The sequence below is a fragment of the Sitophilus oryzae genome, unplaced genomic scaffold, assembly GCF_002938485.1.
Source record: "Sitophilus oryzae breed Bouriz unplaced genomic scaffold, Soryzae_2.0 scaffold_172_pilon_pilon, whole genome shotgun sequence".
NCBI lineage: Eukaryota > Metazoa > Arthropoda > Insecta > Coleoptera > Curculionidae > Sitophilus > Sitophilus oryzae.
In genome coordinates, this window is record NW_022146424.1 from 5224447 (window position 1) to 5242355 (window position 17909).

Consider the following 17909-nt stretch of genomic DNA (forward strand, 5'->3'; position numbering starts at 1 on the left):
CGGTACGCGGTTTTCTTGAATTGAATCCTGCATACGTGACCAGCCCATCTTAAGCGACATTTAGTAATCATAACTTCGGCGCTCTCGCAGTTAGCTTTTTTAAGTACCGATACGTTGAGACTATTTGATTCTTAACAGTTGCCTAAGGTATCTCTGTTGTAAGTTTCGTTTTTGTGCTCAACTCATGATTGAAGAAAACCCTGTCTTTTAATTTTCAGAATGCTCTTGAGGCGCAGTTAACTCTGATGGACTGAATTCAAGATTCAGCACAAAGAAAACTAAACAAAGAACTAGACTAAATAATTTTATTATATAAATATTTTAATAATAAACTACTAAATATTTTTTAAAACTTTATTTACATCATTTTCGAAATTTTACATTACATGGCTTTTATTTTTATATATTTATTATATTTACTTAATTACATATATTACAATAAAATTATTTTACATTATTTTCTTGAGCACATTAAATTAACATTACTTCCTGACTGAACTGAAATATTTATGTAACATTAACATTTGGAATCTTAGTAACTACAAAGTACAAATGTTTTCTTTCTATAACAAATTACCAGTTTACTAAATTACTTTTGTTACACCTATAAACACTAACTTATTCGTTCAATACTAGCTGATTATCTTGTGACAGTGTCTAATCTCTACCAAGAAGAGGCAAAGGAAAAAAAGTATATTTTAGTTTTTGCTGCTACGTCTAATCTGGATTGCTTTATCATCCTAAAGCTTCATTGAGAACCGCGCAATTAGTGGTTTCAATTACGCTTTACACTTTTTAGTTTACGATCATTCACAATGTTTAAAAGACACAATTAAAATTAATACAATATCCTAGCAACAAAACTTGGATTAGTCAGTTGTATCCATAGAGAAAGCCTAATATTTAGCTTATAAAACAATCAACTTTTGATTTCTAACCACAATTTCTCTTGACGGAAGATAATCAAAGGTCAAAATGATATTTCTCGCAAATTTTGAAGTATAATTAGTGGAGAAGTTAAAAGTTTGATAACTTTTTCTACTAATTGAAAATCTCTACCACTAATTTTGACGTTCTGAATGTTTGCATCGAAATTAAAACAACAAAGTTCTACGCTAATTGCATTCACTAATTTATTCCACTAATTGCGATGTTCTGAACGAAGTTTAACTCTTACTCACGAGATATCCGATCTCGAACCGGAGCGGCATGAATGAGCAGTGTGTGTCAATAGATTTTACACTTTTGTCATGGAAAAATAGCACGACAAATTTTCAAGACGGTCACCCGTCCATCCACTCGTATCGTCTAACGTCGCTTAACTTCGGTGATCTATCGGGAACCCGTGTTTCGATATAGCTGGGCCGCTGCCCTTATGCAGAGAGAGAATCAGCTAGTATTGAATAAGTTGTTCCCTCACATATTTTTAACAATAAAAAAATATTAAAAATGATTTCGCTCTATAATAAATATACTGGCATTTTTAGTAATGTTTTTATTTTATAAACTTTTTCGGCAGTGTCTACTGTCTACGCTACTTGTCCTCTGGCAGCATTGTAATCCCTGTCTAGTCTTTTCAGTTGTTTCAGTGGCGTGGATAAGACGTTCTCGATCCAGTCTACGTCGGGTGCCACGTAGGCACCGATCTGACCTCTCTGTTTGCATCCAGTGTCCCACGAGAATACGCCACTGAGTGTGTAACGCCCGGTCTCATCAGCACAAGCCAGTGCACTTCCATAATCAATCTGTAACATTATTATCATATTAGTTTAAGAAAGAGAAAATTTATCTTCAGTTCATTTTATTTCCGTTGCAGGCAGTGAAAGCTCCTCAATAAATGCACATAAAGATCATACGAAATGAACTTTTAGTCACGTGATTGCTTATATGGACCGTTACAGCGATGCCCACTTTTACATATTTTCTTTTAATCAAAATAGTTTAGGAAAAAATAGTTGAACAGTGAATATCGCTATATATCATCGGATATCGGATTTTAGACATATCGGTTATGGCGACGACATATTAAGGTCCCGAGTTCTATGCTATATGCATTGAAGACGTATTGCCTATAACGACTGCGCAGATAACGCCGCACTTACATAGCGACCAATAATTTAACTTAAATTGGTCCAAGTAATCGGTTATTGTTATAACCGACGAGCGATAACGTATGCAACGTTACGAACTGTAGCCACTGTCTGGGTTCGGGGAATCCCTTTTATTGTAGACGGTAAATCCCCGCTTCATGAGAGTCCTAGAAAAATATGAGACTTCTAATGATCTTTACAAATTAAACATTTTGGAGGCAATTAGCTTTATATCACAAGCTTGGGATCATGTTTCCCAACAGACCATTTCAAGATGTTTTGGTCATGCCGGATTTACCGCCCTGACGGACGATCACGCAAGTTCTGATGAAGAGGAAAATCTTTCACTTTCAGAGTGGATTAAACATCAAAGCAAAAGTGACCCCCTGAAGATGAAAACTTAAATTACCTCTAGCAAAATGGGTCAGTGAATTACCGGTCGCTGATTTTGCTACCCAAGAAAACTGGGAAAATTTTGTAGAGGTTGATGAGGTTCTGACAATCACGGATGAATTGACCGAAATTTTGGAAGCTCCGCAAGGGAATGAAAAAAGTGATGAAGAGGAGGAGGCACTGGTGATTGACGAATGTCAGCCCTCAAATTTAATGCATCTAATCATTAAGGCATTTCTATTAAGGCTTAAACTCATTTATTACTTTCTAAACAAAACTCTCTATGCAGAATATGGATTACATGACAAGTACACGCGTATTATCGTCTTGTATACCAAATTCTACCTAATATTCCTACTTACTCTGCATTGGTCGATTTTGGAGAATCCGCACAATGTGTTGGTATTGTAATTGGGAACATGCTTCTGGAAATGTTCTGCCAATACTTGTTGACATTGCTGGACGTTCATGATGTCGATATCAACTTTGTGCATTATAGCTCCTTTGGCGTGCACTAAAAAATTAGAATAATTATACAGGGTCTGGCAATAGTGCGTCAGGCATTTGTAGCTTCTATAATAAAAAACTTAAAAATGTTGTTTAAGTGCAAACCTAGATTATGTATTAGGATGTATTTCAGGAAAAGATTTTAACGTCTCCAGAGTCACTCAAAAAAGGGTTAGTGGATTGGGATGATTTTTTTAAAATGAAACACCCCGTATATTATTGCATAATCAATCCTAGGTTTGTGAAAATCCCCCTTTCTTAAATAATCTAGAATAATATAATTTACCGGGTGCGTCTCAAAAGTGGCTCACCCCTATAACTTTTTTATTTTTTCAGATAAATAAACGAGATTTGGTATGTTAGTATATGACATAAATTAGGATTGATTGACGTATTCAATTGTTTTCGGTCACTTCCGGTTTCACCGGAAATGATTACAACTTTTGATTTTTAAATGGCACCGCCGGTATTTTTTTACTTTATTTGATAGACAATGTCACTCTGAATAGAATGACATATCATATGTCAACTTTTGACAATTTCGCATATGGTTTATTTGAAATTATAACTTGCGGTTCGTAACGAAAATTTGACTTGAGATACCAAGTGTGTGGTATCAAATTAACCGTAAAAAAATGCTTTTTCCAAATATGATAATGAGCCACCCTCGTTCCATTTGAAAAATTTGAAATATGATTAAAAATACGATTTGAGCATGTTCTAACTGGCCAGGACAAGGCACTAAAAACTTTAGACGATCAAATCTATTTTTCCAACACTCCTTAGAATTAGTATTATTAACATAATATAATAAATACAATTTTTTATTAATCGAGAATGTCAAAAGTTTATATATGATATATCATTCTATTCAGAATGTTATTTTCTATCGAATAAAGTAAAAAATACCGAGGGTGCCATTTAAAAATCAAAAGTTGTAGTAATTTCCGGTGAAACAGGAAGTGACCAAAAACAATTGAATACACCAATTAATCCTAATTTATGTCATATACTAACATACCAAATCTCGTTTATTTATCTGAAAAAATAAAAAAGTTATAGGGGTGAGCCACTTTTGAGACGCACCCGGTATATAATGGAGATTTTCACAAATCTAAGATTTGTCAGCATTCATGGGACACAGGGCACAGAATAAATTTCCGCCAAAAAAAATAATAATGCCAAAATTATAATGAAAAAAGCGATAATCTCTAAAAGAAAAATAAAAGAGGCTTTTTTAATACAATCTAATAAAAATAAATTTATTGCTCATTCCTCATGCATCTGTAGATGTTAGTAATGTATGGCAATCGCTTTTTTGATTTTAAAGAACATAACATAAATAAACATAACATACGTAAAAATTAAAAATAATCATACAGAAAGTTTGGGCTTTTTGGTTTTACCTTATTAAAGCCGGAGTCTCATGCATCCGAAATCCGATGACACGACGCGACGATCCGACGGTGCTCCTATTGGTCGAAATATTTTTACACCAATTTTTATCCGATATTTTTAACTACTCGTCCGACGTCGTATAAAGTTAAATTTTGTTTAAATTTTTTAAAGTACGATATCGTGTGTTTTTTAACCTCACTTTTTTTGAAAATATTGGTTTTTAAAAACAAGTGTAGTGGGAAGTCGGCAATTTCGGGATATTTGGCGAGGAAGTTACTTTTATCCAAGTTTTTCTCCAATAATACTTGTAATAATGTTGATACTGTTGATAGGAATGACAGGTCTAAATGTCAAAACTGTCAAATTTCGGAACGAACTTTCGGATGTATGTGACAGGCTTTTTTTATTTCAAAGGATAACGTCAAATTTCGGATGTCGTACCATCGGATTTCGGATGCATGAGACTTCGGCTTAAGTAATTGTTATCAGGTAGTAATTGTTAATTTTGAAGTTTAACTTGGATATAATGTCATTTTAACAGAACGTCAACGGTTTTTGTAGACGTCTCTGTTTTAAAAAACTAAAGTGTTCTCGAATAGTTGAATTTAATATTTTAAATATTTTTTTTCTTTATTCTTTGTATTTTTTTGCTTCCGACGATGGAAAGGAATAAACTTTCCGAAACGTTAAGCATTTTTTTTTGTTCGTTAGGCAAATTTGTATATCTTTAAACCTAACTTCTGACAAGTAATCTTCCGTTTGGGATTAACGCAGGAGGATTAACGCAGAAGTGTTTAGTTAACGCAGAAGTGTTAGAAGTTTTTAGTTTATAATCATCTGCTGATGATGCTAACATTGTTAGCGAAACGCGCGTCCAGTGTAAAAGTAAAAGTGTTTTGGTGTATTGTGGTGATTTAGTGTTTTTATTTTGCTGTGTAACACCAAAGGTTCCAACCCTCAACTGTAAGCAGAAGTGTTTACATAAAATAACTATTTTATTTTGTAGATTTTCTTGCAGTGGCAAAAAACCCATATAGGATTTTTTTGGAGATGAATTGACTATTTCCCAATAGCCAAAACGACTCAGTTTTATTCCTGTATTATTTAAAAAGGTTTGTTAACTTACGTTGTAGTATTCTTTTGCCCCATCCTGTAGCTATACAGTTCTGTGTCGGTATCTGGTTGGGAACAGGAAGACACAACGGTCCCACGTTCTTGACAAAACGTAGATTTTCTTCTAAAACGAGCAGAGCCAAGTTATTGAGTAAGGAACCAGCGGAGAAGTCAGGATGACGCGATATAGCTGCCACTTTGACAATCTGGAAGGGCAGCGGTTCCTCGTCTATTCCCAATTTCCATTCGCCACCTTTGATGAGGATATCGGAAGTGTCCAATCTAGAATTTTGATAGAAATGAGCGACTCACTATAATTTAACTACTTCGAAAACTAATTTCTAATGAGAGCTTAGAAAATCAGTATATTTTTATTTAAATAAATTGATCTTACCCTTCAACACATGCGGCAGATGTGAGGACAGCATTAGGTCTAATAATCACACCACCACAGAGTAGACTACGATTGGAGTCTCTTAAGATCATAGCTTGCCATGGAATTTCTGCGAAATCGGCATCGATTGGTCCTGGGCCTGGAGGGTTACTATTCTACAAATACGAAAACAAAAATTGGTAATTTATTTCTTAATAAACGTGACAATTAACCAGTTGTTTCAAAACTCCACTAGATTTATCTATGTCTCTGAGATTTCAACTCTATAGGTATCACTAGTATTTTTAACGTAAGTTATTCATATTATAATTAAACACTATACAACATCTACATTGAGCTACAAAAAAAATCGTATATTTTTTGTAGTTCAATGAAAAATATATATGGTTTTCTTTGCTTTATTTCTTTACCAAATTTCTAACTCCACAATTTGCAGCCACTTGTCTCTTTGACCTGCTGGTCTTCCTGGTTCTGTTGGACGATCTTGAGAATCTTTGATATTCAGCTAAAATCAAATTAAAATTTATTAGTTAAACACCAATTAAAATTTAATCTTAACTAATTATTTTTTAATATAAAGATTTAGACTAAAGCAAGATAATATCTTCTTCGGCTGACATTGTCTATAACTTTGAAAATTTACACAAAAATGTGACCGTTATCTAGTGTGAACTAATCTACAGCTTAAACAAAACGCAAGCCATTCCTCCGTGACGGAGTCGGATGCAGTCAAGCGTGATGTTATCCGCTGAAGACGCCTGCATTGGTACGTTCGATAAGCAGTTGTCATAATGAGAAAATATCCATTATTAGCTGACTTAATTGTTTCACCACTTTGTATATGTTTTCTATGTTAAGTTCTTATATTTTTTATATGTATATACACAATGCTATAAAATAGTTTTCTAATCAAGTGCATTGGCTTAACTACAGGGGTGCCCGGGGGTGCCGCCCCCCCTCAGGTACTGCTGGGCACCCCCCAGAGAAATCCTGAATTATGACTCTTGGCTACGTATTAATTTTTATTTGCTTGTGATACAGTAAAAATGACGTTCGATGACATTTCTTTAGCCATACTGGACGCCGTTTTTTTCGATTATAGGTACGGTATTAAGTGATTTATTTTATTATATTAATTTCAAAGTCAAGGTCGTCACACATCAGGAAATCAATTTTGAGATATCGTCCCAACATAGAAATTACCACACAATTGAAACACAAAATCGTAAATGTATTTATAGAGTTGCCTACACCAATATATTAAATATCTACATTACATGCGGCCTTGAATAAGTATTTTAATTGAATTTTCAAGGTCAACCATTGTAGCGACACCTTGCGTTGTATAATTTTATTATTGTTATTTATGCTCACCATTACTCATTTTCATTACATTCAGGATCAGCTTTATTGTCGTCAATAAGCTTGATTACTTGTGAAAATACATTTTATTTCAATAAACAGCAATAATAATTAGTCATTATTTTGTATAGTAATTTATTTTATTAAAGGACATGATAAAGAAAATCAAAATGTTTTATAACTAATTTATTTTAAAAAAATAATCTTATACAAATTTCTCTCTATGAAAAAATAATAAAAATATATTTTACAGCCATTTTTTACACTATGTATATTATTTTATATTTGTATTTTTACATCTATATAAGATATACATAATAATACAATAAATAATACTAACATATAGTAGGTATAAGAATATAAATTAAACTAAACTATTAATAAGAAAATACACTACTTGAATAAATTAATCATTTAAAATTAACATATTAAAATATTGACTCTGCTTCTAAAAGTATAAAAGTCCCAAATAAAGTAAATTTTACAAATATCTGTAAATAATGATATAATACCGGGTGAGTCTCACAAGTGGCTCACCCCTATAACTTTTTTATTTTTTTAGTTAAAAAAACGAGATTTGGTATGTTAGTCTATGACATAAATTAGGATTGATTGACGTATCCAATTTTTTTCGGTCACTTCCGGTTTCACCGGAAATGACTACAACTTTTGATTTTTAGATGACACCCCCGGTATTTCTTTTACTTTATTCGATAGAAAATGTCACTCTAAATAGAATGACATATTATATGTCACCTTTCGCCATTTTCGCATATGGTTTATTTGAAATTATAACTTGCGGTTCGTAACGAAAATTTGACTCGAAATACCACGTGTGTGGTACCTACCAAATTAGTCGTAAAAAAATGCTTTTTCCAAATATGCTAATGAGCCACCCTCGTTCCATTTGAAAAACTTGCGATATAATTAAAAATACGATTTGAGCATTTTCTAACCTTTTCTAACTGAAGAATTAGTGTTTTTAACATAGCCATGGCAGAGTGAATTTTAAAATACAATTTTTTATTAAGCGAGAATGTCAAAAGTTGACATATGATATGTCATTCTATTCAGAATGTCATTTTCTATCGAATAAAGTAAAAAAATACCGAGGGTGCCATTTAAAAATCAAAAGTTGTAGTCATTTCCGGTAAAACAGGAAGTGGCCAAAAACAATTGAATACACCAATGAATCCTAATTTATGTCCCATACTAACATACCAAATCTCGTTTTTTTATCTGAAAAAATAAAAAAGTTATAGGGGGTGAGCCACTTTTGAGACGCACCCGTTATATTCTATACGAGCACTAATTTTTAAACTTCTTATAATGGCAGTAAAAAATTAAAATATATTTGCTTATAAACGAAATTGAGTAATGGTGGCACATTTTATATTTTCTCTCTAGCTTTAATAATAATATTGTCAGTAAGTATGTAAATCCAAGCAGAGATTTAAGTATTTTTTTCATTTATTATTTTTAACTTTCCCTCCACCGGAACTGACTTTAAGATAATACAAAAATATGTAAAACTTAAAATCATTTTCTGTATTTATTAATATTCCTATTAAAGACAATTATTTGACGTGATTAAGATATAAGTAAAGCCGGGACCCCATTAGCCAACACCCAACGTGATGCCACGCTATCCCACGTGTTGCGACGTGGGAATGGGTGTACACATTAGGTAACACGCCTGATATTTTTATTAGAGTTAAAAAAGTTGTCAGTAGGGATACGAAAATACTAGAAGTATCGATACCCATACCGATATTACCTTCTTTCGTTAATTTTTGATTATTAAATTTTAAAATTAATAATAGAATTTGTATTCTTACTGATTGAATACTCAAACAAAACATTTTTGTTTTCTATTGCATTCGAACTAACGGTTATTGTTAGAAAAGTAACAATGTTTGATTCAAGCAGTTCTTCCAGTGACGAAGAATTTTTAGTGAAGTGTACAGGTGCTGCTATTGTATTAGAAAGTGCAAAAAAAGAAGATTTTGGGTACAAAAAATAAACAAAAAACGCAATAAATATGGTGCCTTTCATACGCTAATTAAAGAACTCAAGGCAGATCCTAATCGGTACCATATGTACTTTTGTATGGACAGAGAACAATTTGAATATTTACATAATCTTGTGGAATGTAAAATTAAAAAAAAGGACACTAGATTTAGAAAATGTATTGGAACAAGGGGACTAGAGAGGCAAGCGGGGAACAACACGCCGTAACACACATCGGTGAGATCTGGGACCGACGAATCGACCATCACACGTGTCATAGCGTGTTATAGCGTCGGATGGCGGGACGTGGGTAGCATGGCATCGCGTGGCGTAGCGTGTTGGCCAATGGGGTCCGGGCATAATTCAGTATTTTTTTCAGAATAACACTATTATAAGAACCTATTAAGTAAGGTATATACAGGGTGAGTCTTAAATAAGCGCAAATATTTTCAGGGCTGGCAAATCTCGATAAAAGTAACATATATTTTCTCTTCACCGTTTTACAAATAAGTACAAAATAACCGAGTTATTAAAGTTTGAAATTAAAAAAAATTATAAAAAATTTTAAAAAAATTGGAGAGCGACCGGATTATTTCTGTATTTGCATCCCTTTTACTGCCGTAACTATGGTAATATCAGGGATTAAGAAATTATACCGTGGTAAAATTTGCGGTGAACTGGCAGTTCTAAAAAGTTTTATAAAATATACCGGAAAATTTTGAAGACCGATTTGAGATCGAAATATACCAGCCCTGAAAATATTTGCATTTATTTGACACTCACCCTGTATAATATGTATTCTATTTATGTAGTTGGTTATTTTTACTGGTCAATACACAAGACAGAAAAAATATGAAAAAAAAGGCAAAACCATAAATAACTTTTTCTAGAATTTCTATATAGGGTGTCTCAGGCTGAGCGTGCATTAGACGTTTCTAGAGTACTACAATATGTAGATCGGAGTTTTTTGCACATTGTTATTTCACAACGAGATATATCGTTTATAAATATTTCAAATATGGCGGCGCATCCCAAAATACCGGAAGTTGACAGCAACTGTGTTATTTTAAATGAGTACCCCCATTTTTTATCACATACTTAAATTCTCTGAAAAATGTGTTCCTTTATTATTATTTTTTATCATAAATCATTTTTTTTCAAATGGAAACCCACTTTTTTATTGCACTAGTAAAAAAAATAATTCGTTAATTGTTCTTTATAAATGTTCCTATACCTAAAATAAATGGTTTTTAAGTTATTTAAGATTTAGTTTTAAAACGTATATTTTTTGTTTTTAACCAGTAGCTTATGACTTTAAACGTGATGCGATGTAAAACTATATCTGACAATGCCATATTGCCATTAGCTATCACTAAAATACGAGATATGTTTTTAGAAATACACTTTATAAAGTTTTACCAACAGTATTTATACTACCGTACGAGCGAATAAAAAAAATGGCACCGCTGCACCCGCAGCGGCGGGGGGGCCTCGTGATTTTGAGGGCCCCGCATTATTTGTTCCTTTTTTACATTTTATTTGTTCCTATTAATTTATTTTAATTTGAATCATATTTTTATTAGAAAAATTCTATTTATGCTTATTTATTTTTATTATTTAGTTTTCTTTTAGTACCTAAGTTTTGTTTTATGTTGATTTATTTTGTAATGTTTTATTTTTTATGTTCCTTTATTATTATTTTTTCTTATGTGGAATAAGTTAAAATTTTGTTTTTAGATATTAAATGACTTGATATACCTACATAAAGCTATATTATGTTTTTAGTGTTTTTTTTTATTTTAATATAAGGGCCCCTAAAAAATCTTGCGGGGGGCCTCACATTTGAAGTTACGCTACTGTCGATGACATTTCCCATATAAATTTACATATAAAATGACAGCGATCTTCATTTCATAGCCATCGCTGACGCCATTTTTATTCGATCATTCGGTATACAAAATTCAAATAATTAGTTTTTTGACAGAAGGAAATAAATTATCTGATGGTTTGGCCCTTAATGTCAAAGGAAGCTAGATAAAATAAAAAAAATAACTTTAAAACTAAATCTTAAATTAAAAAAAAATTATTTTAGGTATAGGAATATGTATAATCAAAAAGTAAAAATTGAAAAACCTTTTCACTAGTATAATAAAAAAAAGTGGGTTTCCATTTAAAAAAAATGATTTATGATAATTTTTTAATCGCTCATTACCATGACAGCTACGGCCAATATTATATGACATTCGAACAATTTAATTTTTGAAATAGACAGCCATATTTCCTTATGCCACAGTGGCTGTGGTAATCACTAAATTTGTCGTTTAGGCTATACCTTTGAATAAGAAGACTAAGAAAGGAGCAAAATACTATCCATGTATTCATGCATGGTGGGCGGAAAAAGGACTCTAGGGTGGGGATCCTTGACAGTTCTGTTCATAAGTTCTGTTTGACGATTCATTAGACACATTTGAATTTGATTTGAAATTTTGTGGATTTGTCAGTCTTTACGGAGCTTATTTTATCTTATTTATTATTTATTCTACTACTGATAGTTGCATAAAGGTAGTAAATCTAGATGGAAATTGTGGCAGAACTTAAATTAACAGTGACACTATCGCTATTTATCGAAAAAGACTCTAAAATAGTTGGTTGTGTAGCGTGCGGTAGATCTTGGCAAAAATCGAGTGAAATAATGGAACAACTTTTCGCTAGTAAGTGACTATATAATATGCATACGTGTAGTAAACCGATCATTTATGAAATTCACTTAAATTAACTAATTATATATTTTTTCTTGCATTTTTGCTTTTATTTGCTACTTGTCAAAGATTAGATGTCAAAGAATTTAGATACGTCAATTTGACTTACCTGCTTCAGTAGCGTATCAGATGTTTATGATTAAATAATTATTATAACTTATCTATTTTTATTCGAATTTTATATTTTTATAACAATTTTAATAACTACCAACATTTATTTACAACGTAAAATAAAAATAAAAATTATTGAGTCTACCCGACGTCTACCCTACATCATAGTTTTACATTTTTTAAATAAAATTAGAACGGCTCTGATAAACCGGAATTTTAGTCGGCCATATTTGAGGCCCATCGCGGTGGACCTAAGATTTTTGATATGCTCCTTCCTTAGTCTTCTTATTCAAAGGGCCATACAGATTTTTTTGACAGGCAGTTTTTTTTCTCCAAATATTTTAAATATTTTTTTCTAAAAAATGGTTGATGTTGCGAGAGTGTTTGATATTAAAATTCATAAAATTTTACAGAGAATTTAAGTATGTAATAAAAAATGGGGGTACCCCTTTAAAATAAGAAAGTTGCTGGCACCTTCCGGTATTTCCGGATGTGCCGCCATATTGAAAATATTTTTAATCGATAGATCTCATTGTGAAACAGTAATGTGCAAAAATCTCCAATCTAGATATTGTAGTTCTCTAGAAACTTCTAATACACCCATAGCCTGGGACACACTGTATATTCATAATTTTCTCAGAATATATATAATTTATTTTGTTTTTCTCTGCACAAATTTTGCTTAAATACCTTTTCAATTCAATTCTTTCTTAAGCAAAACCATATTTATATCTTTAAATGCTTAGCTAGTGTTAAGTGTTATAGTTCCATATTCCTGCTTAAAGGTACTAAAAAATGAAAACCACAATCCACCACAAAAAACATTCATATTATTTATAAATATGCCTAAGGAACGATCCACAATGACTGAAATAGTTTGCAATATTATGTTAGAGGATTTTAGAGGATTTAGAGGATATATTGAGGATGTATTGAGGATGTATTGAGGATGTATTGAGGATGTATGAGGAAAAACTGGGGATATATTATGCGGAAATATAGATGTATAAGGAAGTTTTAAAGATGTAGGGAGTATTAAGAGGGCAGAAGGAGGTAAAAAGGAAATAAGGGAAGTATTAGGAATGTAAATGTACAAGCGATTTCCTTCTTGCGCATGTTCGACTTTCTTAAATTTATTTCCACCCAAAGAAGCATAATCAGAATAGCCAACTTTTCAATCATTGTTGATAGCTCCGTATGTTCGTTCACTATATATACTAATACCGTCTAATACACTATTACTACATAATACAAAACCTACATGGGTATTCCTATAACTTACACAAATCGATAAAAGATTGCATAAAACCAAAATAGATTTATTACAATTTGTGTTAATAATTTAGGAGCAGCAATCACTTATTAATTCACACAGAATATTTTTAATGAGCTACAAATGTATTTTTAGTAATAATCCATTCACAAACAATGTATTAATAATTAGTCTACCCCTAGCCTAACTAAAATTATTTCTACAAAACTCCTAACCTACTAATCTACTTTCTGTTACCTTTGTATTGACCAATAGAATCGTCTTCCGCGTACTGTCCATCGTCAACTCCGTTGACTAAGTTTGCTGAAGGCCATGGGTCTTGGTAATTTGGATCTCTACAGCATTTTCCGACTGATCCAGATTCCAGGATGCGGCAAGTCTTAAAAACAAATAATTAATTATTTTTAATAAGTTAAACACAAAGAAAAATACTGAATTTTTCTTTAAATTTATTGTTTACATTTAAAAAAAAAACATATGTTATATCTACCACACATTTTTGAAGCTTTGTATACTCCGTAATAATTTTAAGATGTGTATTTTAATTTTCACTATAACTTTTATGTTTAACATTTTTTGTAAACCTCGAAACAAATGAGATAATGGACTTTATCGTTGACTCACCCTGTCTATAAGGAGTCACAACAAATTAATGTAATATGATTATTCTAGCTTTTATATATGCCTATGTATGTAATAATATCCAAAAAAAATAAAACATGTTTCAGAACACTATAATACTGGAAACTAAAGCATGCCTATAATAGCTAAAGATTCTAGCCCCAATTACACTATCCTTTCTAGCAATATTATAATAATAGACTTATTACCGTTGTAGGAGCTCTCAACAGTTCTTGTTCCTTAGTCAGAACCACCGGTACCGGGCTAACGAGTCCCTCGGCTGTGCAGTAAATCTCTTGGACGCATTTTAGCGCAGCTGCGCATCCTACAGGAATCAGGTCGAGGTTCGTTTCGTCCTGGCTGCCTGGTGGACGGACATGGACGGGTACGTTACTTCCTGGTGATCCTTCCTTGTCTGTTGGTGGGTATCTTGGTCTGCCTGGACGACGTGGTGGAACTGTCGGTTTGGCTGTCAAAATAATGAAGATATTAATCTTATAACACAATAAGAGCCAGTACTGTGCTTTCGAATTAACTCATTGTTTAACAAATCGGCATGTTAAGTTCATTTAAAACAGTATAGGTACATATATTATACATATTAATAACCTTTGGTAGATACTTTTCGCACTCATACTACATTTGAATTGATAACCGGCTATTTATTCCCAGCCTAAACGGCCCAAATTCGAGGTACGAGCATTGGTAACTCGGTAACCGTAATAGATACGAAGATTAAGGTTAAATTAGGGCAAAGTTGCGCTTTGGGATGTTCACCAAGATGCCATCAAAAAAGTTTTAATAATTTCAAGGATTGCTTAGTTTTTTGGAAAAAAACGGATATTTTTGAAAATCAATTTTATTTTTTCCTGTCGATTCTTTTTAGAAAATAAAAAAAACTAATTGCACATTCTCATAGCCACTTTATTAGGGCTATCTGATAGTATTTTTATATTTTCAAATCAGCTGATAATTTGTGAGATACAGAGGCCAAATTAATTTTTAAAAATGGGGACCTGCATTTTTTATTTCAGATTTTAAAAGAACTCGCTCTTCTGAGTACAATGATATGCCACACTTAATTTTTTTTTTGTTTTGGAAATTTGCACACAATTTTTTTAAACTAATTTCAAGTCTGGCTCTGTTTTTTTTTAATATTTAATATATTCATCGTTACAATATTGATAAGCTTTCAAACTTAACAGTGACGTGGGTTGAATACGGAAAATCAAATGCAATAAAATAATAAAAAATAATATAAGTAAAATGTAATATAAACTATCAAATCCTTTCCCCGTAAGATGGATTGGAAATGTAGAGCAGTATAAAGGCCAGCGAGGTACCTGGACCGTCTGATGACGTCAAGTAATTCGACAGGTCCAAATTTTACAAAAAAAGTGAAATCAACAATCATCTCGGCAGTTACAATAAAGAGTACAAAATGCATTCGAAAGTATAAGAAGATCTATTCAAAAACTATAAATAAAATTGAACGAAAAATAAATTTGTGCAATAGGGAGGGTAGTGGTAACCCTTTCGAACATGTAGACCATGTAAAGCATTAAACACTAGTTTGTAGATGTGAATTTATTCATAATAACTACGATTAATATTATGCAATTAGATCGTACACTGAGAATTTCAAATTCACAATAAGAAAAGTTAAAAATAATATCTTTAAATTGCCGATCTGGATATTATTTATTTGAATCTTTCAATTGGCTCAATTTTCCTTATTCAATGTTAATTAGCACTGATCAATAGTGTTGCAATGAATATAATTAGATTAAATGATTTAAAAAACAGAGTCGGACTTGATTTTTTTTTTTAAATAATAATTAAATAGTTTTGTTGCTGTTAAGGTACCCAAAACAAAAAAAGATTATAAAGTGTGCATATCATTGTACTTAGGAGACTGAGTTCTTTCAAAATCTGAAATAAAAAATGCAGATCCGTATTTAAAAAAATTAAGTTGGCCTCTGTATCTCACAAATTATCAGCTAATTTCAAAATCCAAAAATACTATCAGATAGCCCTAATAGAGTGGCTATGAGAATGTGCAATTAGTTTTTTGATTTCCTAAAAAATAACGCCAGGAAAAAATAAAATGGATTTTCCAAAAAAATCCGTTTTTTCCAAAAAACTCAGCAATCCTTGAAATTTTTAAAATTTTTCGTATCTATTACGGTTACCGAGATAGCAATGCTCGTACCTCGAATTTGTAGCACCCTGTATAACGGGGGTAGTCAAATAAGACTATGTCAGAAAAATATAGAAAAATTACAACAAAGTATATCTAATATTAGATAATAATAAAATTATAAAGAGTTTCTTGCCTTGAACTGCTAATATAGAAATTAATTATTTTCCATTATATGAGATAATTCGAACCTATATTTTTAAATTTTCATAATATTTTGTATAATAAAGCATGAAAGTTTTGTTTAATTTTGACCATAGGTTTGATTTATTTCTAGGTTAATTTATGCATTTTTATCTTTTACCTTTATTTATGATATAGGTAACTCATTTTTTTGTAGTTTTGAAAAACTTTGAAAATTTAAAGAAATAATGGCAACATTTTGAGAGCCGCCGGCAGCAATCGGTAATCAGCCGCAAATACAAAGCAATTACCAGAATCCCAGCTTATCCGACGCCCAGTGTTGCCACAATGACTAGAATTATTTAAAAACAACATAAAAAATTCAGATTAAAAGTAAAAAAAATACCTAACATTAAAAAACGGGACTCCGATAGATAGGATATCGGTGTAGTTAGGTTAGAGCGTCTTTTTATCACTTGACTTAAACTTAAAACCGCAATACTCGTGTTTTTGTGAATAAACACCAAAATAATTGATATTTCTATTTGAATAATAATAGTATATTGTTTTATAAGGAGTAAAAATGACACTTTTTTTGGCGAGGCACAAAAAACCAGTTTTATACCGAATAGAACATGCTATTTTTTCAAACTCCCCAAATAATTTTTTTAAACGATTTCAAAAGTTCCAAATAATATAAAAATTACATAAAATGATGATTAAATAAATAACAAACATTGAAAGTACTCCCAAGCCTTAATTACAAGTGATCATGATTAAATATAACCAGGAACGAAAGTACTGACCCTAAAACACTTTAATTACCTGTCGATAGATATTCCGGTTCCTCATTATGTCCACCTGGGAATGGCGGCGTAGGTTTGGGATATTCGTAGCCACGAGTAGTTTGTTCGCTAAAATTCGGATGTTTAGGAGTTACATACGGTTTTTTAGTGGATGATGGAGTGGTTTCGAATGGTGTTTGTGGATATTCGCATGCATTGGTTATTGGTGAGTAAACTTGACCAGCGGAACATGTGCTTGGGAAGGGACTAGTTCCGGCCCTTTCGCAGTTGCCCGACGGAGCAGCAACGTATCCAGGAGGACACCGCCGCCTCTGGCAACCTCCCGACGGACTTCGAATTGAACCCGGAGGACAAGTCGTGGACGAAGTTCCGTCAAAGGGTCCAGTGGAAGGTTCAGGCGCAGTAGTAGCAGGGTACTGACAGCCTCTGGGTCCAGGAACTTTACCGAAAGGACATGGACTAATAGGAGGTCTGTAGGTAGTAGGAGTATCGGGACGGGCAGGAGGAACTCGGACAAACTCACAGCCAGAGCCAGATGCCGATAACACTTGACCAGGAGGACATGAGATCGTTCTACCTTCACACTTTCTAGTATTGGGGTTAAATACTTGACCACTTTGGCACTGAGGAACTGGTTTTGGACTAGTAGGAGTTTCAAAAGGAACAGACGGTCTTGGATAAGTGTATCCAGTGGCCTTACTTGTACTGGGTGTAGTCACAGCGACGGTTTCGCATTCTCCAGTAACTAC

At 32.5% G+C, this 17909-nt stretch overlaps 1 protein-coding gene across 8 annotated transcripts in view; it reads right to left on the reverse strand.

Annotated features, from left to right (window-relative positions):
- Positions 1–1125: 1125 nt before the first annotated feature.
- The window catches only part of LOC115881677 (mucin-5AC), a 123242-nt gene continuing 106458 nt past the window's right edge, over positions 1126–17909 (reverse strand). For all 8 annotated transcript variants that reach the window (XM_030899256.1, XM_030899255.1, XM_030899257.1 and 5 more), the window contains 8 exons: positions 17180–17268; positions 14241–14500; positions 13648–13789; positions 6306–6400; positions 5896–6050; positions 5515–5783; positions 2846–2997; positions 1126–1745 (listed from right to left, as the gene is read on the reverse strand). In XM_030899256.1, coding sequence (XP_030755116.1) covers positions 1530–1745; positions 2846–2997; positions 5515–5783; positions 5896–6050; positions 6306–6400; positions 13648–13789; positions 14241–14500; positions 17180–17268 — 1378 coding nt within the window. In that variant the 3' untranslated portion in view covers positions 1126–1529. The remainder of the gene's footprint in view (positions 1746–2845; positions 2998–5514; positions 5784–5895; positions 6051–6305; positions 6401–13647; positions 13790–14240; positions 14501–17179; positions 17269–17909) is intronic.